Source organism: Ammospiza caudacuta, chromosome 1 (assembly GCF_027887145.1).
Source record: "Ammospiza caudacuta isolate bAmmCau1 chromosome 1, bAmmCau1.pri, whole genome shotgun sequence".
In the NCBI taxonomy this organism is placed as follows: Eukaryota; Metazoa; Chordata; class Aves; order Passeriformes; family Passerellidae; genus Ammospiza; species Ammospiza caudacuta.
Genome location: NC_080593.1, coordinates 46,703,463 through 46,730,916, shown reverse-complemented (window position 1 = coordinate 46,730,916; position 27,454 = coordinate 46,703,463). Strand labels below are relative to the sequence as shown.

The following is a 27,454-nucleotide window of genomic DNA, read 5'->3' as shown; positions in this document are numbered from 1 at the left end:
CGGGACGGCGGGGCGCGTGCGGCACCGTCGTTGCCGACCCGGCGGTCGGTCAGGGGGGATTCGCCGGGATCTCGCTCCTTCGCCCACAGCGAGGGGCGCAGCCACGCTTCCCCGCAGCGGCTCCCGGCGCCCCGGGAACTACTATCATGGACAGGACCGCCGTGGCCAAGATGGGAGCGGTGGCGAGCGCCAGCGTGTGCGCGCTGGTGGGCGGGGTGGTGCTGGCGCAGTACATCTTCACCATGAAGAAGAAGACGGGTAAGAAGACCAAGATCATCGAGATGGTACGTGGTAAGAGGCCGAGAGCCCCTCGGCCCCCGCACGCACGCCCTTCTCCTTGCCCTTCCTCTGCTGCGGCCGGCGGCTTCCCGCGGCCGCTCCCGCGGAGCCAGGCGGGTATCCCGAGGGGATATCTGGAGAGGCAGACGGGGGACCTTGAGCTCAGTTTGGGATTTCTGTAAGCACAGGCGCTGGAGGCAGGAGCAGCTGTTCCTTCCCCCTCAGCGTGACCCACTTGCACGGAAAAGGTGCGTGAGGAAAGGGTCTGCGCCGCCCTGCCCTGTCCGGCCCGTATACACCTGTAGGATACATACGTACCCCTGGGTCTTGGTGGTAATTTACAAGCCTGCTCGCAGTTAGTTTAAAAGGAAAATGGACACGCACACAGCACGTGTTCAACCATCTGTTGAAACTGGGAAGCACAGTCTGTTCACGGTTACTATAAAAGGAAGATGGAGCTCGCTCTCTCTAGCTGCCCTTGTTAAACTTGTTGTTTAGGAAATTATTTAAATATCTGCTTATGAATAACTGGGTCGTAAGAGATCTTAGTTTGGGCAACATGCTCATTATGTGGAAGTCCTTCAGATTTTGTGATTTGGACACTGCCGTACTGAAGAACTGAACTGAAGTCGTCAAGGCGCTTGATGTTAGCTAATGGGTATTTTGTGATCCCCTGCTGAATTTTACTGAAAGCTCTGATGAATTTTTATAATTACACGTGGAAACAGATTTTAGTAAGAGCTAGGATTCTGTATGTAAATTGCGAGCTGCCTAAGTGCTCTCTTGGCCGCACATTGCCATGCTTGCCAGTGGAATTCATGCAGGGCAGTTTGTGATAATGTGGGTCCAAAGAAGAATTCTACTTGGAGTTTTTGATAATTGTAGAGGCATCACTTACTGTTGAAAAAAATAGTGTTTCTAGTCATCAGTCATGTCATCTGACAATTTGGAGAGGAATGACTTGGTTTTTAGTTTCTCCAAGGACAGTTCCAACGGCTCATGGGAGAGCAGAAAGTTTGGATTGCCACTTTAACTAGCAAACAGCCTTAGTTCTAAAAATGCAGGTCTTCTTTCTTACGTAGTATTTTCAGTGGACACGTGTTTTCTGTCTGTGCAATTTCTTTGAAATAAGTGAAAAAGTTATGTAAACTTCATACCAAGGCGTTGAGTTTGTCAAAAATGTGTACATGCATTTTGTTTGAATATGCTGCATTCTTTTATCCACCAATGCAGATTTGATTCAATGTTTGTCATTTATGAGACACTGTATCAGTTTTATTTTATGACAAGGGGACTTTCTTTGAGCTGTGGAGAAGATGCTTTTTCCAGTCTGTAACTTAGTGTAATTTATGATGGTGGTAAGAAACAATACTGCCTTATTGAAATGTATCTTCTTCCAATACCTGTGTCATATTAAAATTATGGGCTCATTCTTATATTTTCAGCAGATTTTTTTGGTTTAAATTTTCTTTGGGGAACATTGCACTGTAGTTTTATATCCACATTAGATTCAGAATTACCTTGATGTATAACTTTTATCAAAAGCAGTTGGGATCAGGCTTATTTACATCTTAGTTATGTGAGTGAAACATTAGTTCATTATAATTAACTACAGCAATTTTTCTTTCTTAGTCAAAATAAAGTTAGATGAATATAAATACCCAAGTATAAGTAAAAAAATTATATAGCTTTAAGTGCTAAAAAGACAGGAACTTTTACAAATCAAAGAGAACATCTGTAAGAGAAGTTAATATCAAGGATTATGATGCCAAGAAGAAATGTTGTGAAGAAAAGTGGAAAGGATTCTCAAGCATTGTGGGAAAGGGTAACCCTCTTTCCTTGCTGAATAATGAAATCAGGTAATTCTTAAATATCTAGCTCACATTTCAGTAGATGAATTCCTTAAGCACACCAATTAGCCAGAGAGAGAAATTTAAGCTTAATGGAGACATCTTAAAATTGCTTCATTTTATTTGATAAAAAAGGCTTAAATTTATAATTAAAATGTTAATATTGTGTCTTCCTCCACAGTGTGTAGTTTGCAAACAGGGAGTTTCCTTTAGGCGCTCATGAATGTAGACAGAGTTACTTCAGCTCCACTTCTGAAGTAACAGAGGCATTAATAGTAATGGTCACAGAAGTTTCACTCTGTGTGGTAAGAAACAAACATCTCTCCAAGCCCTGTGCCATTCCTTAGCACAGCCGCGTTGCCAATTTTGTGAAACTGTACAAGTGTTTACACAGTCAGGTGAAAGCAGAAGTTAGCTACAAGGTTGCTCACTGTAATTTAAAGGGGTGGTTACCATTAATTAGATTTTCAGAGTAACTTTCTAGAAAATGTTTCCAGGCTATTTTAGAAAGAGATGAAACCTTAGAGTAATGTTCAGTCTTTTGGATTTTTCAAGTCACAGACAAGTTTGCAATTAAGTTGTGTATTCCTATAAAGCAAATAGTTGTATTGCCAATAGACTTCAATTTTTGATTGAATACTTTTTGCTGAGCTTTTGATCAGCTCGGCAGAAAACTGGTGTTCACAAACTAGAGTGAAAAACATTGCCTAAATATTTCAGAAACATTCCCCTGTAAACAGTAGCCCAAATTAATTAAAATGTGCACTTAACATAAGAAAAAACTTCTTAGAAGAGTAACAGTATATTTTGTTGTCTGTTTCATAAATACAGTTGTTAAAATCTTGGGGTTTTTTTCAGCAGCTTGTTCCTCACTCTTTGGTTTTGGAGCTTTTATTTTTTTTTTTTTTTTCTGTTAGACTAAGAAACGCAATAGAGCTTGTTGAAAACAGAATAGGAGAATACCTTAAACTGAGACTTCCTCTCTCAGGTTTGTTTTCCAGAAAACGGGGTATAGTTTGTGTAGTTACATTTGTCCATTTCTCCAATCTGCCCCTGAAGTGAGAGGTGTAATTACATGAAAAAGAGACTTTGTATCAAAGTTCAGCAACAACAAATTAAACTCAGTTTTAAAGCAGAGTGTCAGTTTACAGGAAACATTTCACCCACTCAGCTCTCTCTGGACAGTGCACAGTTTATTGTGTTCAAGGGAAGAAATGCATGGGTTTTTGCAGTAGTAGTCTTTACCTGGAGGGAAATAAGGAAATTAATAAGAAGCAAGGTAACTGCTATCTATCTACTTGCCTAAGAAATAAAGGAACATATTCTGTGAGTATATATTCTATTAGAGGAATAGGGAAGTGCGTTTTTTTTGATTGTTATTATTATTTTCTTTTACCTGGCAGTCTCTGGTGAGACTGTCTTCTTGTTTCATAGGGCACAAGAGCATTTGTGCTGGAGACGAAGATACAACTGGCAGCAATCACACACCACTTCTTTATTCTTGTCTTGTTGCTGGTAACTAGTTGTTATAGTAACTGTGACGTTGCTCTGGCAGGTTGACCTCCCAGCAGAGTAAAAAGCAGAGGAGTGTGTAATGTGTAGCATACATATTCAGGAGTCCAAGTGGTTGGTATTTGCAACTCTGTCATGTGCTTATGCCTATACAGAGCTGAAGAAGGGTTTGAGTCTGAGTAAACTGGAATCACTAAAAGGGGAATGGAAGGAAGATGGACTCCCTCTAATGAAGCCTTTTCAGGGCATTGTCACTGTCTGGATGCCCTCAAGAGCCATGCAGTGATATGATCCATTTGGGAATAATATTGTTTGAAAAGAATGGCACTGTGATGTGTGAACCTAAGTAGTGAGAAGTGAAAGAGCTCCTAATACCACTGCTACCTATTGACATGTGACTGAGAGCCCTTATGTTACTAGAGTATTAGAATAATTTTTAGATTATTGTTAACATTTTAAAACCAAGTTAAATTTGACGTGAGTACTGGAGATGCTATATAACTATTCCTATAAACCTTGGGTTTTGTTTAGACTGTATTCCTCAATAGAAAAATCAACTGGCAGCGGTAGACACCAGTTACTAAAACAAGGTTGTTTTGCCCTCATGCTGTTTGCAGAGATAATCACAATATATGCCACCTAGATAATGCATGATACCAGGCTGCCTAATGGCAGCCACTGTGCATCATATAAGTCACGTAACATGTGGCTTGTAAAGCAAGTTTTCACAGGGCAGGAAAAACCCTAAGGACAATGCATGTTGATATAACTTAGATACCAGTAACAGGTTTCATTCTCACTGCAAAATAATTCAGTTAGAAAATTAGGAAATTTGTATCCCAGGAGAATGAAAATTGATTTAATTCCATTGTTTTCTCCTCTCATTGTCAAAATTATGTACATATTCATATTTTACTTCATTTAATATAGTAAACTGATCTTACAATGCAGCTATCTGTTTCAGAAGTAGGTCTTCATTTTCTGAAATTGCTCCTGCCTGTGTTGGGCTTTTTTTTTTAATTCAGTAATTTGAAACCTACATTCTTACAAGGAATGGGTATGGGAAGATTAAATCTATGATTCTGCATTAGTTTCTTTAGAACTCATTTATACAAGTTATAACAGTTATCAAAAACATACTGATTATCTGTATCTGAAAACTGAGTTCCAAGTAGTCAGTGTAGATGTCAGGATACAGTATAGATTGTGGGTTTAGGCTCAGAAAAGCTTTTTTGCTGCTTTCTTTTATCTTTTGTATAAAGTCTTTCTCCAAGACAGAAAAGCAATCTTTCAGTTACTCATTCTGCTCTGAAATATATTTACCTTTTAATAAATGCTTGCTATGTGTTAAGTCATATTTTAAGTGATTTTTCTCCTGTTTGTGATAACTCATTTTTACCAGTTGACCTACAGCATCGGTTCTGTTAAACTCTTTTACAGCTTAAATACTGCAAGTCTTAAACATGTTTACCTTTAACTGTCAAATATAAGCAGTAATAAGGTTTTTCTAGTTTTTAGCCTGAATCCACATATTATTGCAAACCTGTTCATATTATGAATTAAAGTTGCATAGCATTCCAGTCATACATTCAGTCTTGAGTTAACAAGAACTACCAGCTTTTATAGAAAGTATCTAAACTGATCAATATAAGAGACCCAGGGTATGGATCCATGCATTTATAAGTAGGCAAATACTAGTGGTGAATTCAATAGCAATGTACCTGTAAATGTGAAAACATTGTAATTTGTATAAGTCTGGACTGGAAACTTGCTAAATGCCTGAACTTTTGAAGTCCTCTCTTTAAAAGAAACCAGCCAAACAAACAAAAAATCGCACAAAAAAAAAAAACCCACCACAGCTTCCTTTTACGTTTTATTTTCACTGGCATGAATTACATCATACATGCAACATTTCTGTGTTGGCTAGTTCAAGTAATGTTCCACCACTCTTCCCTCCATGTGTGCATACACGAATGTATTTTGTGCAAGTGAAATACAGTGTACGCTTCACGTCCTGCAAAGAGTTATTACTGGAGAGAGCTTAAGGAAAAATCCTAGAAGAGAAGCAGACTTAGCTTTTGTTGCCGTGTTTCGGTGCGTTTGTCAGAGAGTAATTAATTGGTTTTCACGGCGGCAGGTCGGGCTGGTCGAGCTGCAGCACACGGCTCGGAGCAGCAGGTGGCGCTGGCAGGGGCCGTGTGTGGGGCGGCGGCCGCTGCTGTGGAAGGAGCCTGTCCCTGCAGGGAATCCTGGCCCTCAGCGGGGCCTTTTCCCGGCCACTGCCCGCTGCGGTCCGGCGCGTTCAGCCGGGCTGCTCCCGCTGCACCGGGAGGAGCCTGTCCCTGCAGGGAATCCTGGCCCTCAGCGGGGCCTTTTCCCGGCCACTGCCCGCTGCGGTCCGGCGCGTTCAGCCGGGCTGCTCCCGCTGCGCCGCCGAAATCAGGCTAAGCACAGCTGAGAGGCAGGAACACCTCACAGCTATTCTCCCTGCCTTCCTTTCCTAACCACTGCGCAGGGTTAGAAGGCCAGATAAAACTGGGCAAGAGAGACGTTTATATTGTCATGGAGGGTGTGTGTGAAGTCTAACTGGCCTTCTTGCAGTCACACCACTGTGCAGTAGTTGATCTGCAGAGACTTCTTCCCGGGGCACAGTCTTCATACAGCTCTTATCTTGACCAGTTGCTGGATGTCAGTCTCTTTCTCCCATCCAAAAGTCATCAATCACCAGGGGTCAGCTGCTGTAAAACATCAGAGAACTTATGACTGCAGTAAGCAACATTTTAGTTCAATGGCTATCATGCAGCAGCTTGACAGGCAATGTGCCATTAGATTGGAATCTGAGGCTGTTTGTTAGTCAACTTTTTAATAGGTTATTTATGGGGAGCTTCTGCTGGTTCAAGAAAAAAAAAATCAGTGTCCATTAAAAGTCCATAGAATTTTTTAAATTGGCCTAATCAAGAGTGCTTTGTATAAATGCCAAAAAAAAAAAAAAGGCATTTTTCAGTACAAGTGGACATATGTTTAAGATTGCAGCATAAAGGTCAAAGAAGACACCATGTTTAAATACTAAAAGTAACTATAATATTTTCATTCACTAATATCTTAAAGTAGTAGAGAATTGCACTGACTTACCTCAGAAGATAATTACAAAAATAATTTTAAACAACATTTCTCTAAATTATAGCAGTAATACCTATTGCTGGAAGGAAATGTGGCTCCTACTTTCATAAATCTCAATACTTTTAAAAATAATTTTTTATTTTATTTTATTTTGAAAGGGCTGGGGTAAAGCCCAGACTTTGATAATTGTCTGTATACAGACTTTCAGACTTCCTGAGCTGGATTTGCCACCAAGAAAATTCCTGTTCAAATGTGCTTGTTCTTACTTGTTTCCCACTCATTAACTGTCATTTCCTTTGTGCACTCCTTTATAAAGATTTGTTTGTCTGCTCTGCAGATTGGATCACTGAAATAATCCTAGTTTATTTGTGGTTTAGATGTTAAAATGACAGAATGAATACCACTGAAATGTTCCATTAATCTTGTTCCCTTAAAGCTTTCCCTCTTTGTCAGAAACTTACTAGTTATCAGACCAAAAATGTGATTTTTTTCACTCAGCAGCTATTATGGCAACACTTACTATTATCAGCTGCATGTGCCTTTGCAGTGAGTATCACTGATGGGTAAGCCTCAGTTTGGTCTGCACGTTGCCATGGAAAAATCATACATGAAACTGAAGGGTAGGCGTTAGCACAAAGCAGGAGCACTCTCGGTACTTCAGCAGTAGTAGAGTGCAAGGAATAGTAGAGGCAGTATTGGTTTTGAACACTTCCAGAAGGCAAGTGCACAGAGAAACAAGAAATATGGCATCCAGCATCTTTGAACGGATCTAGCATTGAGAAACACTCATAACACACGGAGATGTGGAGTCAAAACAATCCTTCATGCCTCAAGTCATGATGCTGCTGCCTGTTACCTGTATAAGGAGTGTTTGGTAGTTGTATTTCATCTTTTGATTTAATGGATTTTTTTTTCACTAATTTTAAAAAAGAGTTTGTAATCAAAGAGAACATACCAGTTAAAAACTTCATTAGTCTCAATGTGTAATTTAATTGAAATATTATATTAGCACTTAATTCTTCCATGTAGTGTCTGGTAATGTATTGTAGATTAAACTTTGTCCTGCTGACTTTGCTTTCAAACTGAGTCCCACAACTCCACTATTCAAGGGTCAGAGTTTATTTGATCTAGATATAGGATTCTTAGGCTTAGTGAAAAAAAATCTAAGCTGATTTTTTTTTTCTTAGAAACAGATAAGAGAAAAAGAGAATCAGCAGCAACTGCTTCAGTCCAAGCCTTGGCCTTAATGCAAATTCCATTCTAGATAGTGTTACATGGGAAGCTTCTAGGGAAATAGGCATTTGTTTAAGTTCTTTCAATGCATGTCCATGTAGATATATACAGGATATGTAATTATAAAAGGTATACATGTGAATGTACAGTTTGGGGGGAAAATAGTATGGCTCATCAAAATGACCTTATTATGCAAGGTGAGGTTTTGCATACCTGATAGCTAATTAAGAATCAATGATTTGTAAATGTATCACAGTATATTTACATACTGCCAGTAATTAGAATTCTACATTGTTTGCCTAGCTATTTTGAAAAGGATTGTTTGTACCAGCAGCCTCACCTGTAAGCATTCTGTAAGAAAGCATTAGATTCTGTATAATGTAGGGAAATTGATCTTTCAGACAGGCAGACTCCAACATATAGCAGTATTAAAGGAAAATGAGAGTACCACTCAAATATAAAAATTCTTATTTTTCAAAAATTATTATCTGTGTTCTCAGAAGAACTGGCAAGAAAAAGGAAGGATGGAGTTAAAACTCGGGCCTTTTCCAGTTCTAGTTTATTCCATGTAAGGTAGAGAAAGCAGAACTGGTTTTGGTATTTAAGCTCCAAGTTCATAATGGATTTATAAAGATTTTATCCTAAAAGCTCTGGTAAGAATAGTGAAAGGTATGTATGAAGGCCAAGAAAAAATCCTCCATATTCTTCTGCCAAGCAATGAATGGTGTTACAACCTTGAATTCTTCTTTCAATCCTGGTGCTTTAGAAGCTATTTTTAAAAATTAAGTGTAATGTGATTAATTGTATTGATCTGAACTTGCTTACATTTAGAATATTTTTATATTCTTTTTTTTCACAAGGGCAAGAGAGAAGCAATGATGATTAAAAAACCCATCAGTTTAAATTTGGCTAGGGAATTGTGGTATTTCCAAGATTATCATTAGAAATGTCTGAAGATCTCTTCATCATTTTGAGATACTTACTGATAACTAAATAATACATACCTTTTCTTTTAGCCTGCCAGTTATAGAGGTTAAATCTCTGCACAATGAGGGAATGGCAGCTAGGCACAAAGATTAGGTGATTCCCCTAATATACAATCAGAGAAAAAAATGCCTATCCTGAGCTGCATTCATTCACCCCAGAACTGTTCTGTATGTTTTGTACCTCCTTTATTCTCTCAGACTAAATTCTTGCCCAAACTCGTAATTGACAGGATCACAGGAAATACTGGAAATGTAGACCCTAGTTATTATTAGTTCTTCATTTTCTTGTAAGAGCCAAAATATCTGTTGATCCATCACCAACAGAAATCTCTTCTTTTAGAATGATTTTGTAAGTGCAAGAAGAAGCTGCATAAGGGACAATGATGCTGCAATATCTTTTATTCTATCATCAGAGAAATGTATTAAACAGAAGAAGAAATGCTTAAGGACTTGTTTTAATGTGTGTGTTGACATTAAGCTTTGTGTTCAGTACAGCCATAAATGATCAACTATTAGATGATCACCAGTTTTCCCATCAATTGTAAAGAAACCTGGATCTCTGATCAGATCAAGAAAATCTCTATTAAAAGATATAGAGACTTTAATATCACAAGTATGTCTTGTGATACCATTCAGGTTAAGAGCCTCACCTACTTAGCATGTGCCATCTCTGGATTTATCACAATTTGTTCAATTCAGTCTTTAATATGTTCTTAGCACTTTTTCATAACATGTGCTGTTCAAGCTCTTTCTTTTTAGAATTGCTTAACTCCTCACAAGTGATCTCTGCGACAGACACACACTTTCATATACAAATCATAGCTCCTTGCATCATACCAACTGTAAATATGGCTGCCATGGGTTTTTACACCAAACCTGTACTGCAAAGATAAGTGGTATCCAAAGTTCCTGCAAGCAACCTTCTAAACCTTTATGTACCCCAGCTTCATCAAACTGACCATTGATCTTACTTTCCTTGTAATTGTCACAGATATAAAAAGCTATTCCTGGAGCCATTATGCTGCTCATTAACTCAATTCACTAGGGCATGAATAATAATCATGTTTGAGTACAGTAGGATTGTGTTGGTTCCTTTCTTCTGCTTGGTCTTGGTACTTGAGGTACCTTTCCCTGTGTCATGAGGTTATATCAAGTAGGCTGTTTTGGAAAATATGTACTAAGTAAACTTAGTACAAAAGCAAAATTAGGCAACAAATACAGATCTTTAATGTTTAAAATTGATCCCTACAATAAAGCAAGGTATTGCCCAAGTAAAGTCAAGCAACATACTAAATATATAGGGATATATTCAAAAATTGTTCAGTTGTGGTAGGGTCACTAAACAGGAATAAAAGCTAGTAAGTTCATGAGAAGACAGTAGCTAATGTTCACACCAAAGATTCAATCACCTTACACAGAATTCAGTAACTTCTAAATATTGCAGGAAATATTCTAAAAAGGTATGATCTCTTTCTTGATCTTTAAAAGTTTATGTCAGTTTAGTTGAAGTATTCCATTTATTAGTTAAAGAAAAAGCTCAGCTTACTTGCTTAGGCAATATACCTGTGCTAATTCCTTCCACAAATGGATGCAACCTAGGTCACGGGTGTGGAAGGACTGGTAGAACCAGCTTTTCTTTGCTTTAGACTAAAACTTGCAGTGCTTCATATTCAAGAGCATCCTCTACAAACCAAGTTCACCTAACACACGAGCATATAAAGTTGAACCTTTTCCCAGTCTTATATAAATTATAAATCATCTAGTGTTTTCAGTGTTGTTCTTTTTTTCCTCTCTCTCTTTTTCTGCATAGAATATTCTGTAGTCAAGATATGGCCCTCAGCCAAAGAGAAAATGTTAAAATAGAATCTATCTGTTGAAATAACTACACCTCTTCAGTTTGTGGTTCTTGAAATATATTGAAATGTCTTTCCATATTTCAAGAGTAGAAATGTCATGCTGGAGTTTATTTCTCTCTCTGTGAAAAAATCAGTGTTCATTTTAACTCCTCTTTTACCAGACATTAAACACTGTAAACAAAATGCTCAACAGGCTCAAATCAGCAGTAATAGAATGTGGTTAGTAGGAGCTGTGGTAATTAAAGTGTTGTACACAAAGATTTCTTGGAGTTGCAAAGACAGTCTGGTTTTGTAGCTGAGAAATTTCATGTATGGCATTTTCATTAGAGTGAAAGTACACTGTTGATAAAGATAGTGTAGATGTTTTTCTAAGAATTAGGTGTTGGCTGTAATAATGTTTACAGAAATTTTGCTCACGCCATTTTCTAGGGCTTTCACTGAGGCTGTAATAGTTTAGAATGCTTTCTAAATAGTCTGGTATACCAAAAACAGTCTGTAAGAGTTGGACTTAATTTCTGTAACTATTTTTTTTTTTATTAATAAAATAATTTTTTTTAAACCATCTTGTTTTTGTTTCCCCAGCTTTCTGAAAGGGAAACTAGCTTTCTTTAGATTCTTGACAGCTCAAAGGCAGGTTCTTTGCAAACTGAATGTATCAAGTGATGTCTTACCTGAACTACATGAATCATCTAGCAATAGTATTTTACATCATTGTTTGTAACATTTTTTAACATTGGAAATCTAGCAGGGACATAAAATCCTTTTTTTTTGTGCAAATAATTCATATTTATTCAATACACTGCGCTATACATATGTTCCCCAAATATGATTATAAAAATATTAATGAAAAGCATGCTGCCTATATTAAAATACTATTAAGAGTAAAATTCTCTGAATGTTACCTGTTACAACAGTGTACAAATGCTATAACAAGTAGTTTAGTGCTAGCTATGAATCCTGGCAATACCAATGCCAGGTAAATTCAATTTACTGTATACAGTCATAGCAGGGATTATGTTATATTTTGAACATATCTTTCAAACTCTTTCACTGCTTCAGGATACAGCAGAATTTAACATGTACATTTCAGGGGATCTTGGTCAATTCTAAGAGGATAAGTGTTGAGTAAAGTTGCATGTTTTGTATTAGCTCAAGTATTCAGTTATTTCATTGGCTCAAAACAGTGAACACCTCTGAAAACAAAATGAAAGTGCGCATGTAGGTCAGATACACTGAGGAATCCTGATAGACTACATAGTAGCCTACAGTTGGAATGCAGACACAAAACTGTATCCTTCAGAAAGTCTGTTGTTTTGTTTGGTTTTTTTAGTGTAGAAAGCACACCAGATATTTTCATAACTAATTAATTTCTAGAGCCCTGGTATTGTTGGGGTTTTTTATAGCATTACGGGTTTTGTACATGCTACACTTGTAACCTGCCCTTGCTTCAGCTCTGACAATTACACTGGTCACATTAGTGGCCATGTATGATTTGGCCTGATGTTGGTGGTTAGTCCTGGCATCCTGAAACAGGGATCATAAACCTGAGGTTGAACATGAGTTATGGTAGTAGTAGAGAAGCTTGCACTGCTGCCATAGCAATAGTCAGCTTTGCGTGACACTAGCATTTACACAACTCCAAAATGTAAAATACAATTAGACAATAGGTCTTTCATCCCCTCACTCTAAAAAACATTTCTTTTTAATCCATCTTCTGTCACCTAGTTATGGTCTTTGATCAGGCAGCATGCCTAATGACAAACTTCTAAAACTATGTGGAGTTGCCTTGGCTCTCAAAAATCCTGACACACAAGGCTCCTTGATTTCCTGTTTCAGTATCACACAGATAATTACAGCCAAAACAAAGATTCATTAATTCATTTGCTCCTTCTACATGAATAAATGTGTGCTGCCTAGTAAACATTTTTGAAACCATGTCAACGAAGCTCTAAGAAATTTGTGGCACTGTGCAACAGGAAATCCTAAAATACTTGGAAAGATTTTGTAAAAGGACTAAAAAATAACAAAATAGTAAACTTCTGTTTTGAACAACAGCTGCCTTCCTCTGTTAGAGCCGCCCAAATTTGCCTGCTGCATCCATGAAAGCTGTTCATTCAGTGAAGGTCAAAGGTTTTGTTGTTGGTGCACCAGCTGATGATCTGTAAGCCCGTCGGGCTGTACTGCTGAGCATAACAAACTGCTGTGCAGTGCTGACGTGCGTCACAGGACCCTGGGGTTTTGCACGGGGATTAGTCAGGCTGTATTTGGAAACGCCCTCAACTGCACCCTGGGCTGCTATATTAGTGTGTCTCAAGCAAGAGGAATTTTCTTTTGCTTCTGCAGCTGCTCCTGCAAAACCCTCTGGTAAGTGTGCACAGCTTCTGTCAGCAGTATTGACTGTCTTCTTGCCTGTGTTTTTAAGCCAAGGTTATGAGCAGAGGGCTTACTTACAGTTGTTAATTGTGACTGTGAAAAAACCTAAAAAACTGTATTTTTAAATTAAAAATGTGATAGCACAGAATGAGCAACAGCATCAAAGGAATAAATATACTTAGTGGTTTTCATTGAATAGCTTAAATGTTCCTCTACTTCTAACTATGTATCAGACTGTTCTGGAGTCTTGGTATTTTCACAGTGATGTCGCTATGTACCATGCATGTTGGCTTTTATTTTATGCAGCAGGAATAGAAAGACCACATAATATAGCAGACCAATTCTTAAAAGGATTTGGTTGGTTTTTGTTGGCAGCCTGCATGCAAGCCCTGCATCTCTGGACTCTGCTTGCCACCTATGCTGTTGCAGTAGGACAAAATCAAGGACAGAAGAATCAGGAGTGCCCTAAGCTCAACGCACAGGTACTCTCCTTTAAAAACACAAGAGGAAATGCTGTTGTCATGTTTTCTGTGAAAGCGCTCTCTCCAGATTTTTATAAGGGTTTTTTTTCCAAATTCAGTATCAGAATCCAGCATATTAAGTATAAAAATATGTAAATAAAGAAACACCGTAAACCAGGAAAAATTATTTTTAATGTGCATCCTATGCCATGTCTTAAAATAGCTTAAGCAGTGAACCCATTTTCAGTTATTTCATATAACCTGTGCTGGGTATCTAGTTTTACAGCATGTTATCAAGTAACTGTGAAGATACTTAGTGTTCTGTTGTTTCATTCCCATAATAACTACTTTTTAACTAAGTAGTCCTAAGGCTATTTCTTGGCAGAACTACTAAAATAGTAATTTGGTAATTACTAGTTACTAAGGATTTCTTACCATATTTGAGTTTGCATCATCTGAATATAACATGTATTATGGTTTTGGGAATTATAAATTAGTGAGTCTCTGTCCTGAGCTCAGATTATGCTAGAAGAGTGCACGATAACTAGTGAAGTTCTCCTGACTACCTGCACATAATGGAGTGATTGATGTGATTACACTCATGTCCAGTAGCTTTTGATGTTCCTGTCTAAAATATAAGCCTACTAACAGCTGGAGCAGCTAAGAGGGACCTCTGTTGCATTCATGGGCCAGAATTCAAATTGTCTGAATTATAGGCAGTCTTGCTTCATACATGAGCATAAGCGTTTGGAGGAAAAGATTCTCACAGTGTCATTATGTAGATTTTGTTATAGTTCCCCGGTTTCTTGCAATTCAAATGTTGCAAGCAGCAGAAATTACATAGAGAAGCTTGCATGCTTTCAGAAGTTTTTTAAGCTTTGTTTTCCAGAGCAAGTCATGTTCTGTATTAATAGAGAGAAAAAAAATTATTGGAAAATAACATGTAAATTAAGGAATGTACAGTATTTCTTTGTATTTTTACCAAACTGTTTCTTTCTTCCACCAAGATCACCAAAAACAGTTTTCTGTAGCTTCTGGGTATCAAATTTCACAGCTGTCACTGCTGCCATGCTCTGCCTTTTTTGGTACATGTTCATAAATGAATGTATGTGATAGCTAGTCTAAGACCTTGAAACTGGGCATCTGCAATTCCCAAAATGTCATTTCGTCTTGGTTTATACTCTTGTATCTGGAAGCTGTCAGCATAGATTAGAATCAAATTTACAAATAATTTTCCCCTAACCAATTTATCACTTTGATTTCTGCTTGCCTTGCTCAGAAATAACATGGATAGCTCTCTCTCCCTGCCAGCCCACCCTTGTGTGTTCTCTATATCAACAGATGACAGGTTTGAAACCTAGTCTAGTCTAAGGCAAGTTTACCAACAAAGTAGGAAAATAGAAATTGTGTTATACTTGAAATTCACATCCCATCAATAGCATTACAGCTAGATCTTTATTTCGATCTTATTTGTTACCCTGTCCTTTTCATGACATTATGGTAATCTGAAATTTTGTGGAATATTTTTAATACATTTACAAGTGTGAGAGCAGTTCTTACTGTGATTCAGAATTACTGACATCTAACAAAGTACTCTATCAATCATTGAAATTTATAGAGAAGTTCTCTTAAAAATTTTCCCACTTATAATCCAGGGTGTTTTCTTAGCAACAATTTGGTTTTTGGGAGGCTTCCATACTAGATGAGTCTTTATAAAATAAGAAAACTTGATATTTGCCAAGTAGTGTAGGCTTACAGGGTATCAGTATAAAAATACTCTGCACCATTTTTTTATGTCCTTCGTCAGAGCATTACTTAGCAGACTTATGATGACAACCTCCTACAGATTGAGTTAGTACTTGTAATATTTTAGGCTCTGTGTCTAGAGTCGGTTGTGAAATGAGCCATATCTCTATGTAGTTAAGATAGCAAGTAATTCATCAACTCGTCCTTCCCTACTTAAAATTACTGACAGTGAACACAAAAGGTCACTCAGTTGTCCTTTATATGGACTTTTTATTAGATTTTTTTTAATTTTTGTGTGAATCATCAGGACTTGTTTTACTGGGTAGGGGGAGGAAAGCAACTGCTGTACCTCCAACACTCAGTAGATTGAAAAATTCGGTATAATCCTAGCTTCAGAACATGACATTACTCCTTGTGGACACAATCAGTTTTTAATTTCCTGGAATACCTAATTGGAAATGTCTATGATGGCAGCTGTAAATTCACTTAGATCACTGAAATGAATGACAGGTCTTATCACCAACTCCTGTTTTATAATCAAACTGACACAGCATGCACTTAGATACACACTGCCTCACATACTAAGAAGACAACTTATGTACTAAGCAGCACCTGGATACATAAAAGCAGTTCTTTTGCACTTCTGATATCCAGTTGTATATAAGAAACTTCATTTCAAAACTAGAATTGAATATGGCAAATACTTCTCTTTACTTAACCCAGCTACACAGATGCATGTCTCATGTACTAAATAGATTTGTAATTTTCAGAACTATCCTTGTGGTAAATGACCCATTCTGTGGTTTGTAGGACTGCGGGATTTCCAAACCTGCGTGAATCCATTACTGTTCATTCCTCAAGGTATGACCACAACATTCTTAGCTACAAAATCATTTCCTACATCCTTATTCCAGTTACCTGCTATCACAAACAAGCAGATAATTGTTTTCTTTTTCATAAATCCAACTAAGCTCAACCTTTAAAATAATCTTTTTCAGTTTTGTTCTTCCTTCTCTCAGAGGCTCCTAAATATGTCAGAGACCAGAAACTAAAGTGTATTTGTGGCCAGTGTATATGCCAACCACTAATTACCTTTGGGAGTTGCCATACATATGTTTTAAGACACACGAGCCTCTGAGCTATTCATTAGCATATAGATGCTCTTGGTAAGAAAGCAAAACTCTTCTCACACTTTTATAATATGACAGAATAAATAGGGGCACTTAAGTGATTTAAGATTATGTATTTTCAGATGTCACAATGAATTTTGAATTGCTTTTCCTGTGCTTATGTAGTTTTAGCTCTGTATGTAGAAGCTCCTGGTTCTGAAAAGCTTTCTTGACTTGGTTAAGTGCTGTGGAGATTTTTGGTTGGCTGCTTCTCTATCTGTGCTCATCCCAGTCAACTGGTGCATCAGAATTTTGGGAGGTTTATGTGTGCACACTGAATTGACTGCTAGAATTTTCTTAAACAGTAAATAGAAACACTAATTTTATCAAATTGACTGAACTTTTCACCCTTAACTCTTTCATCTGTCTTATCAGCTCTTTCTAACTAGAATCTGCTTTTTTCTTTCAACTGGGAAGAATGGCAAATATGCAACAACAAAACAACAGCTAAACTGGGCAGGAGTGTAAAACATTGGAGGAAACAGTTTGCCAGAAAATTGGTGGCTGCAGTTTCAGTTTCATTTACCCAGTCCTTAGACAGTTTCATTTACTTCTACTATAATAATGATAAAGAATAAATAAAAGAATTGCAGTTGCAAATATTAATACCAGGAACTAGTGATAGAAAAAGTGGCTATTTTGTCTAACCCTATTTGTCTGAGGCTTTATCAGATGTCACACCTGTAATGTAGACTTGTTTTTTCCTCTAAGAGTGTCTGTGAGAATGAAAATGTCTGGGTTATACTTGCTGTAGAAGACTTTCTCCCACCCCTAAATTAAAATACTCTTCAACCAATTTGTGTGCAAAAATGAAGAGTGTGTTAGAAATAAATTAGTCTTATAAACTGATCTTGAGTATGAGTTTACAACATCAAAGCAGGAAGTTTTCATCATACTAAAATCTTAAGCAATTTCTTGTTTGACATGATCTACTAAAGTGTTTACCAAGATTTTTCCTCAGGTTGTTTCAGAAACTTATGAAAGGGCTCAGTCTGAACTGAAACAGTACCAAACAATCCAATTTTCCTTATCCAGTCCCTTCCTCTGATCTCTCCATCAACCCCAACATCTGTTTAAGTTAATTATATTAGGAAATCTGTTGCTTAGTATCTAAGTAAACCAAATAATGCTTAACTACTTCTTTAAAAAGCATGCATTTAGATTTCACTGTTTGATTTTTGCATTCCAAATCTAAAAATACATATATAATTTGCTGAAAGTTAAAGGAATTACATTAGTCAATTTACAGTACAAAAATTACCAAGCCAAAGTGCTTTGTGCTTCATTATAAAGAATATTGTCTATGCAGAAAAAAGTAGAAAGCTTACTTTTGTTTTCCAGCACCATATAACATACAAAAGAAAAACCATAAAGCACCTTTAAAGAGTTACAGATTATTAATATTTTGTTTTGTGAGGCTAGATGTGTTGCTAATTGTGAATAAAGAAATGCTTTGTAAAGGTATATCTCTAAAGATTAGTGAACCCTTTAATGGATATTTTTCAGGACTTCTATTTCTTGTCAACTCTCATTAGCTTTCTCAATGACTCCCAGCCTGGGAAGTAGCTGAGAGCTGGAAGTCAATCCTGATGTATTTTTTGTGGCTTTGCTGTGCTAAAAGAAGTAGTAGCCAGGCACTGCAACAACACAAAGAACTCAGGGGATATTGCCTTAGGAGATACCACTTTTACAGAAAATGTCTTTGCCAAAAGATCAGAAAGGAAAACCTTAATTCTTCCAATCAAAGTGAAATTAATAGAGTTTGTTTCTTTATGAGATTTATAAAACAAAGAAGTAGTGAGTACCCTGTTCAGGACAGAATTTTTGACAAGGTACTGTGGTATAGGTAAAACTTTTTTGAATGGGCAGAAAAACTTGGAAATTTATCAGAGACTCATGATTAGGGTTCTAGAAGGATTTCTGTTTTCGGTTTTCAGCAGTGTCTTTGAGGACATCAGCCAGAAAGTAGCAGTAAGCACAGGGTGGATTTAGAATTATTTGTTTTACCTAAAGAAAGGAGCACTGACATGGAAGAAAAGATACAACCCAGAATGATTAAATATAAAATTTAACATTTTGTACAAATACCCATTTCTTTCTAGGAGTCATTTTGGAGAATATTTGGTCATTTCCAAGTGAATTTGAGTCATTCTCACCATATTACTGCTAGGACAGGGCATGTGTTTTAATGTACATGCAAAGGTGCTACCTGAAGACAAGGCCAAAGTGGCCCTTCAGCCAAGGCCTTGTCAGAGCAGAGCAGAAAGGTTTTACCCACAGTCATGGATGCTGTGTTGGAAAACAATGTGGTTCAACTGGGTGGGCCAAGACAACATCAAGAATTATCAGAGATTTAGAAAATTGTGTTCTGCAAAAGAAGATTGAAGAACACTGGGGTTTCACTTTCAGGCAGAAGGGAAAAATTTATGAAGTGAGCATCTGAGAAAAAGAACAGTTTTCTCCAAGTTGAATGACTTGAAATTACAGTAAGGAAGATTAGACATTAAGCAAACTTTTCCAAACACACAGGTAGTTGAGGAATGTGAAGAATATGTAAGAGTGGGGGTTTTGAACAAAGAGTTAGATGAGCCTGTGCTCATCTGATAAGGATGTAGCTGCAATGTTTTGCTCCCACCTGAGAACAGAGTGGACTAGAGCTGATATTTCAAGGTATGTTCGGATCCTTCTTGTGTCTGGCACACAAGTGTCTTTGCCCTTACAAAAACATATGTTTGCATACCTTAAAATGGCACCTGTTTCTTATGTGATAACCAAATTGCAATTTGACTGCAAGTTGGCTGTTACTAATGAAGAAAAGACTTACTGGCATCAAGAGCTGGAAGAAACAGTTCTGCATGACTTACTGACAATTGGTGATACCAGAACTCTGGGTCCAGAAACTTCCTGAAATAGAATCTTCCCCCCACCACCACGTTTTATTTTAATTAGCTCATTGCAGCACTGACTACATGCTAGCTATAAGAAAAGGAAGGTGGAAGGATCAGAATGTTAAAAATCTAATTCCTAACACTTTAGCATCTCTGAAGTTTTATAAACAGAAAATAAAGTTTACTACTCATAAATGCCTGTTTAGACAGATTGCAGATTCTTTTCTTAAGAATGGGTCCATACATGATTATAAAGGAAATAAATACCTGCTACATTGGGAAATTCCTGTAAATAAATAGTTCTTCTACCGTTATGCAAGTTTAAAGATAAACTCTTATAGTAAACAAAGGCTTTGGGAATTGTTTGGGAAAGAATGGGGGTTTGTGGGTTTTAGGGAGTTTTTTCTTGTTTTATACCAAATTCCTCATTTATCAAAACATTCAAGAAATATACTTCATCCAAAATGAATGTATAGAGTGATATCATGTTATTTCAAAAGTGTGCAGTGAAATAGGTAATGGTAGCAATTGATGGACTGGCTAGGGAGGAGGGATTGCTGCACAGCCTTGTTGTATTGAAATACCCAGTTGACACTAATTCAGCATTCTCAAGGAAACAATAGATGTCTTCTTTATCTCTGATACTTTAATGGCATATTATTTGCAAAGAGAGTTAGTTTTAAGATTTACCATCTCCTAATGACATATCTGAATCACAAGATGATCCTATATGTCCTGTTCCTACATATCTCTCTTTTTTCCTACAACTATAATGACCTTTTCTGAGTGTCAACTTATTGAATAAAGTGATATTAGGCATTGAAATGAAAACAGGTGTTGTAAGCAAACAGAACAGTATGCAGTCATTGATTAATGCATCCAGAGTATTTTCTGCTTCTTCTTACTCTTGTCTTTCTGACCTGACCATGTCTTGATGTCACATGAAACTGTTTGTAGATGCAGAGCTTCCAGTCTGATGGACAGCAGCTGTTGCCTTGGAGGTTTTCCTCTGCAAGTGTATTTATGTCTTTGTTCTTACTCTTCATAGATGCCAGAATTTCAGAAGAAGACTGTCCATATTAAGGATCCAGCAAGAGTAGAGGAGATTATTTGTGGCCTCATCAAAGGTGGAGCTGCCAAACTTCAGGTAAAGGTCCAAAGAGTTTGGAATAAAAGCAAGTGTGGGATTGTTACTCTATGCCAAAAAATTTAAGCATAACTGTATATATGTAATAGAATTCAACCTTCAAGAAATCTCCAAAATTTAGACATGTTAACTCTTTTAATAGTCCTTGTTGATTCAAGTGTAATTCAGCCAGACACTAGTTAAGTAAATGACATAAGCATAGAAGCTTAGTAATTTCAGAAACTATTCTCAGCAAAGAAATGAGAAAAACAGTTTTGTTAGAAAATCCATGACTCTTCTGGGATATGCTAGCTTCCATGACAATGGCTCAATAGAATAGGGAGGCTTCTGTGACACACATGCTACTCAGCTGCAGCTATTGTTGATCGTTCAGAATTTCTAGCCATTCTTTATTTTGTTCCTCCATGTTGTAAGACAGTTTTGCTTTTTCTTTCCTTAAATAGATTATTACAGATTTTGATATGACATTAAGTAGATTTTCCTACAATGGAAAAAGATGTCCAACTTGTCATAGTGAGTACTTTTATTTTTTTTAAAACAGATTGATTTGTTTGCTCCTTTTAGTTTTTCCTATATTTTAATTTTCTATTAAATTTATTTCCAAATGAGATTTTATATTGACTTGTTACCTAATCTGTACAACCTACTGACAAAGTATTCTAGTGACTGTGTTTTTATGTGTGTATATATATATATAATAATCAAAATCTGTGTGAATTAAATCAAATAAGTTGCCATTCACAATTAAAACATTAAGTTTTGAACACTCAGATGTTAGGGGCTAAATATGGCATGGTTGACTTTTATTTTTCAAGAACCCATCATAGTCCTGACATCTGCAAGAACCAGATTGTAAACTCCTTAGAATTCTTGGCAGTTTTATCCTTATGCTGTAGTCTTTTGGAATAAACAAGGAGAAGTGGGAACTCTAAAACATACAGAATGCCTCAGGATGATTTTCAAAACAGTTAAATCTCAAGAAATAGATACAAAAGCTTGTAACTGACCTTGTAAATCAGAGATTAAGGGAAGGGCACCTTTATAATTTTGAAGAAAAATGTACTTTTTGCTGGTTGCCGGTAAGAAAGGTTCTGAGGAAACATATTGGTATGTCACCAGACATTGTCATCTTTGCCATTTACAGTGTTGTAGAGCAAAGTAAAAGAAATGTAGCATCTTGTTTAACTGTCTTTTTTTTCACCCCTTTCCCAGACATCATTGATAACTCTAAGATCATCACAGATGAATGTCGGAAAAAGGTAAACAAAAAACCTACAAGCATTTGGTTTGTTGTACAGACATTTGTCATTATTCCCTGACAAGAGAGTTCTTTTGATTGCTTAGACCAAACCCCAATGTATTTTATGAAATACATTAAACATCTGATGGGTTTTTTCCCCCCTTCAGTTACTTCAGCTGAAAGAAACTTACTATGCCATTGAAATTGATCCAGCTCTCACCATTGAAGAGAAATACCCATATATGGTAGAATGGTAAGAGACACCTATTTTCAGATTGTATTAATATTAGATTTAGTAAGTCTTTAAAAGCAAATTAATGGCAGTATTTAGCTTTTAGCTATTACATTAACTGAATTAATCTCTTTAAGTTTTGTACAACTGGTTTTGTTTTGCTCTTAACCTGAATAAGCAAGAATTAACCATACAGGATGCGTTTTTCATAATGAAATTTAATGAAAGGCGATCCTTAGTAAGCATTGCAGTGTGATGTAAGCAACATTCAACCCATTTTCTGTTTATGTTCTAGGTACCATAAATCCCACGCACTACTCATTGAACAAGGCTTACAGAAGGACAAGTTTGCAGAAATTGTAAGGGAATCTGATGTTATGCTGAAGTAAGTTCCTTTTTATTTGAATTATATCAATCTGTTTCAGAGCATTTTCTGTAGATTCTTCCTGAGTGTTGGGGGAAGAACAAAAAAAAAAAGAAAAGGGAAATTAAAAAACACATTTTCCTGAGAAAGAGACACCTTAACCTTGGACCACATTGAGCTCTCCATGCTCCCACTTAATTGTTCTGTTGTATCTATCTAAATGCAGACAATAATCTCAGTGTATAAAGCAGAAATCTGAAAGTTTTTTTAGTCCCTTCTCTACAAATTTGATTTCTGTAGACTTTCATCCTCTTTAAATGGCACTGGTGATCCTTTTTTTTTAAGAGCAATGTGAAGTGTAACTTCATTCCTTTGAGAAGCACTTGAGGAACATGTTTCATATGTTGTATTAAATATTGTTCTTCTATGGCTGAAGGCAAGTTTAAAAGACAGCAAAATCCTTGTCCAAAATGTGCTGTGATTTCCATCTATGAAAGCCCTGTAAAACTAAATTTTGGAATACTGAAACAGGATGTTAGAATTTAAATTGTGAAAGTATTTGTTTGTAACACTGACTGAATCCTTATTTTTTGTACAAAAGACAAGGACCCAGTCTCTGCCTGTTTGAAAGCTTAAGTCCATGTTGATTGAATCTTCATCCGCAAGCTAAAATTCTTTCCAGAACTTTCACAATACTTTTTTTAAAATGTAAAATTCTACCAATTTATGTCTGTATGGAGAAAGCATATAGAGATAATATTATCTTGTTCTTGGAATGCTATACATAGAGTACTGCATACTAAAAATCTTTCAGCAAACAAAACAATAAATGTTTTGAAGATTTAAAGACAAAATTTGTTTTACAGTAATGACCCTAAAGAAAGTCACATATTTAAGCAAGGAAGATTGAAAAGAGATGTACAGCCTGATAGTAGCTAGAGTAAGCTCTGATTGCTTGTTCTGGAGTACTTAGGGAGGGAAATGTGATTAGATATTTTGGGGGCAGAAATTATACAGACAAATACTAAACAGCTTGATGCAAAAGTTTCTTGCAAGCATGCCTTGTGTTAGGTTGATGGTTCTTGCTAACCTGAAAAAGTGAATTAAAAGAAATGCAGTAAAGTGCTCAGGAAATATCAATTATTTTCCAAAGATGATGTGATTGTCTCCTAAAAAATGGAACTTTTCTTGGCTTATTTTATTTGAGATTTGATTCATTTTTTCATTCTGTGTTGCAGAGAAGGGTATGAGAACTTCTTTGATAAGCTCAGTGAACATAATATTCCTGTGTTCATATTTTCTGCTGGGATTGGTGACATTCTTGAGGAAGTAATCCACCAGGCTGGGGTCTACCATTCTAATGTCAAAGTGGTTTCCAATTTCATGGACTTCGATGAAAACGTACGTATGAAATAACACATTCTTCTCAAACGTGTTTGATAAGTACCACACTGTGTGTAGTATTTAATATCTATTTATACACACTACAAGATACATATATAGAGAGATATATATAGATATATATACAGATATATATAGAGATAGATCTATACAGTCCTCCAAGCAGGGAGAATCATTGTCTGCCTGCTCTTAACTGTGCTGTCACAGCCATGACATTACTCTAAACTAATTTATCTTGTTCATCATGACAGATTTTGCAGTTCAGTCTTGGCTCACCAGTAACATCACCTCTTTCATTCTAGATGCTGTCCTGGCTGAATGGTACCAGACATAACTTCAGTGTTGCTTTTTTCAATAGGGAATATTAAAAGGATTTAAAGGAGAATTGATTCATGTTTACAACAAACATGATGGTGCCTTGAAGAACACAGAGTACTTCAAACAGCTAAAAGACAACAGCAATATCATACTGCTGGGTGATTCTCAAGGAGACTTGAGTATGGCAGATGGAGTAGCAAATGTTGAGCACATTCTTAAGATTGGCTATCTCAATGATAAAGTAAGTAGCTTTACATAACCTTGTAAGCTTTGAATGAAGCACTGGTTCACATATAATGTGGTTCACATATCAAACCAAGTGTTTAAGCTATTTGGGTTGACATTTCAAACATTTTTTCATGGATTTTTTTCCAACCCTAATAAGCTCAGAGCCACAAGTATATATTGCCTTGGTTTTTGTACAGAGCTACTTCTAAATAGGTGTTTCCTAGAGAAGTAAAATTCAGAGGCTATAAAAATTAATTCTGTTACATTCCTGTGGCTTCTCCTCCTTTCAGTACTAAATTGATAATTGAGAAGAATTATAATCTCACAAATAACAAATCCAGGCAGTCCCTCCTCTTTTCTTTTTACTTTTTGGGGTTTTTAAGTAACACTCAACTGATTATTTGCTAATTTATAATGAATATCCATTTGGACTGATGAGAGAGAAAACTTTAGTTTTATTTCTCCCTGCCCTCCCCAGGAGTAGTTCTTCTTTCAGTATCTCTATGTGTGAGATCCTGGAATAAACATGATTATTATATCCTGGAATGCACTTTAGGTCAGGGCACTCCTACTCTGTCCTCCTGTGGAATTCACTTGTAGGAGTAATACATTATTTACATGGCTTATTCTGAGAATTTGGTGGAAAGATTGGGCAATATTTTAATGACAAAAACTCTTTCAATAATTAATTCTATAACTAAGGGGGTCTTTCTCTTTATTCCTTCTTGCAATTAGGTAGATGAGCTTTTGGAAAAATACATGGACTCTTATGATATTGTCTTGGTGAAAGATGAATCCCTGGAAGTTGCCAACTCCATTCTACAGAAAATCCTGTAAATTGCAGTCTCAAGTCACTCCATTCCTTCCAGGAGGCAACTGGACAGAAGAGCACACATGTGCTATCTTAGATGTGTTTATTATTCATTTACGGAACTGTTTGATTTAATTTAAAACTTTTATCTTCATTTTGGTATTATGAAATATATATTGTATCAATTATCAACAACAAGCTCCTCTTACTGCTCTTACACTGTTCTTTATTGTCTCACACTCCTGTTATAACAAGATCTAAATTGGATTTATAGATGTGATAAACTGCTGCTGATGGGATACTGTGGTTCACTGTCCTTTTTAATCAGGCATTTCAGAGCAGCATTTAGAAAACGTGGCTATTTTGTAAAATTGAAGGTGTAAATGCTCTGTAAGGAGAGTGTGCATTTGTTGCCTTTGCAAAGACATTTTGGTCTCAGCTGTACTTTGAAGGATCTTACTCATATGCTACATAATTTCACACAGAAGTTTGTCATACATATATTTTTCATCAGTAAAAATGCTTTTATTCACCCAATTCAGGCAAAGTGTTTCTTCTTCATATTTTGCATCATCATCGCACAACATTCTCTATTCTTACTGTTTCTTTATCCTCTGTGAAATGGGAAGAATGTTTTAAGTTAGTGTGCCTGAGATAAATTTTCTCATCTTTGTAACAACAGATGGTTTCACAAGCTGATAGTCCACAGCCTGCCTGCAATGAGCAGGGGCATCCTGAGCTAGACCAGGCTGCTCAGAGCCCTATCCAACCTGACCCTGGGTGTTTCCAGGGATGGGGCATCTAACACCTCTCTGGGCAACCTGTGCCAGTTTCACCACCCTTAACACAAAAAAAAAATCTTCTGAAAGTTTTTCCTCTGTACTGAGCACATTACAGCACCTCTCAGCATTGTGTACAGAGTACAGCTTAAAACAGCCGCAATTTCAGAAGCTTGCTGCAGGATGAGTTAAAGATGATGTTGTGACCCTGCTCCTGTGAGGTCTGGGCTGCACTAAATCTATTCATTAATAAAAGAGAGCAAATCATACAACTCCCCTAATGTGCAATATAATCATTGTTCCCCTTTGCTTTCTTTTATACAGAACAGAAACTGTGCCATCTTCCGTTCCTGAGGAATTATAATGAAAATGTGGGAGAGTTTAGATCTGCATTCTCTTCCACCAGAATTACAACACATCTCAAGACATGGCCTCTTTCCTTACAGCCTCTGGTCTATTATTAAAATTCTAACTTGGTATTACCAGACACATTTTTTTTCCAAATCAGCAGCTTTACATCTGTTACCACCGCTGCCAGAACTTTTCCAAGAAGGGAAGAGAGAGGATAGTTTCCATACCCCATCCTCTGCAGTAAAATGAAATTATTCATCCCTGTATTTTGAATGCAGGGCAGAGGCTCAATGCAAAATCTGAGGTAGTGTGATCATCCTTTCACAAATCTCACGGCACAATGCTGTGCCATCAGGGAACTGCTGAGCACAGGGACCTTTTAGAAATTCCATCCTGCATCTGAACAGGCAGTGTTTGAGGGATGATATCCTTGTACAAAACCTACAGTCATGCAATTCCCTAGGCCTGACACAGGGGCAGCCACGAGGCCAGAGGTGGGACCCTTTAGAAGAAACCAGTAGGACAGTCAAGATGAGAACCTTGAGGATAATGCCTTGGCTGCCTTCCATTCCAGAGGCATGATTCAGGCAGCAGCAGCAAACTGGAAGAGCTGAAGGCACCCTGGCAGTGCCAGGGACAGGAGGAGATGGGAGCAACAGCTGCAAAGAGCCTGTCAGCCAAAGCCAAAAGATGGGGAGAGCTTGATGGCAGCAGTGCCAGCTGCTGAGGCAGCAGTCTCAGGGACTGGGTGTGAAGTTTGGCCCAGTCCCTGTGGCTTCTCCCTGTCAGCTTCCTTTTCCTGGGGTGGGAAGAAGGGCAGGATGGTCATGGCAAAACAGAGAGAGGGAGCAGCCTCCCTACAGCCTCCCCTGTGCCTGCACTGCAGCTTCAGCACCATGGGCAGGACAAGCAGGGCTTGTGGGACTCCTCACAGGCATCAGCATGAGCTGCCCACCCAGTGACTTGGTCTGCACCACCCAGGCACAGCAAGGATTTGGGGAATGCTGCAGCATTTCCAGGGGATCTCTGCAAACACTATTTAACAGCTCACATTTGGGGTTTTAGACACCTGCAGAACTTACACTGGCTGGGCTAATGTTACAGTTTTGG

General features: G+C 37.3%; 1 protein-coding gene across 5 annotated transcripts; it reads left to right on the top strand.

Annotated features, from left to right (window-relative positions):
• Positions 1-3: 3 nt before the first annotated feature.
• Positions 4-25,751, top strand: NT5C3A (5'-nucleotidase, cytosolic IIIA). Of its 5 annotated transcripts, none has more exons than XM_058818803.1 (10): positions 5-258; positions 13,585-13,691; positions 20,522-20,620; positions 21,064-21,133; positions 21,833-21,879; positions 22,028-22,113; positions 22,388-22,477; positions 23,695-23,857; positions 24,216-24,416; positions 25,139-25,751. In XM_058818803.1, the coding sequence occupies exons 1-10, from the start codon at positions 147-149 to the stop codon at positions 25,238-25,240; spliced, it is 1,077 nt and encodes a 358-aa protein (XP_058674786.1). In that variant the 5' UTR covers positions 5-146; the 3' UTR covers positions 25,241-25,751. The 5 variants fall into 5 exon arrangements, with proteins under 5 accessions (XP_058674863.1, XP_058674786.1, XP_058674938.1 ...); XM_058818955.1 differs by having other exon boundaries at positions 56-284; XM_058819036.1 differs by lacking the exon at positions 5-258 and adding an exon at positions 13,185-13,200.
• Positions 25,752-27,454: the final 1,703 nt, after the last annotated feature.

Coding starts and splice junctions, on each gene's coding strand:
- NT5C3A (XM_058818803.1), top strand. CDS start 147: ATGGACAGGACCGCCGTGGCCAAGATGGGAGCGGTGGCGAGCGCCAGC. Junction 259..13,584: donor CACCATGAAGAAGAAGACGG/GTAAGAAGACCA, acceptor TTTTGTTGGCAG/CCTGCATGCAAGCCCTGCAT. Junction 20,621..21,063: donor GTGGAGCTGCCAAACTTCAG/GTAAAGGTCCAA, acceptor TTCCTTAAATAG/ATTATTACAGATTTTGATAT.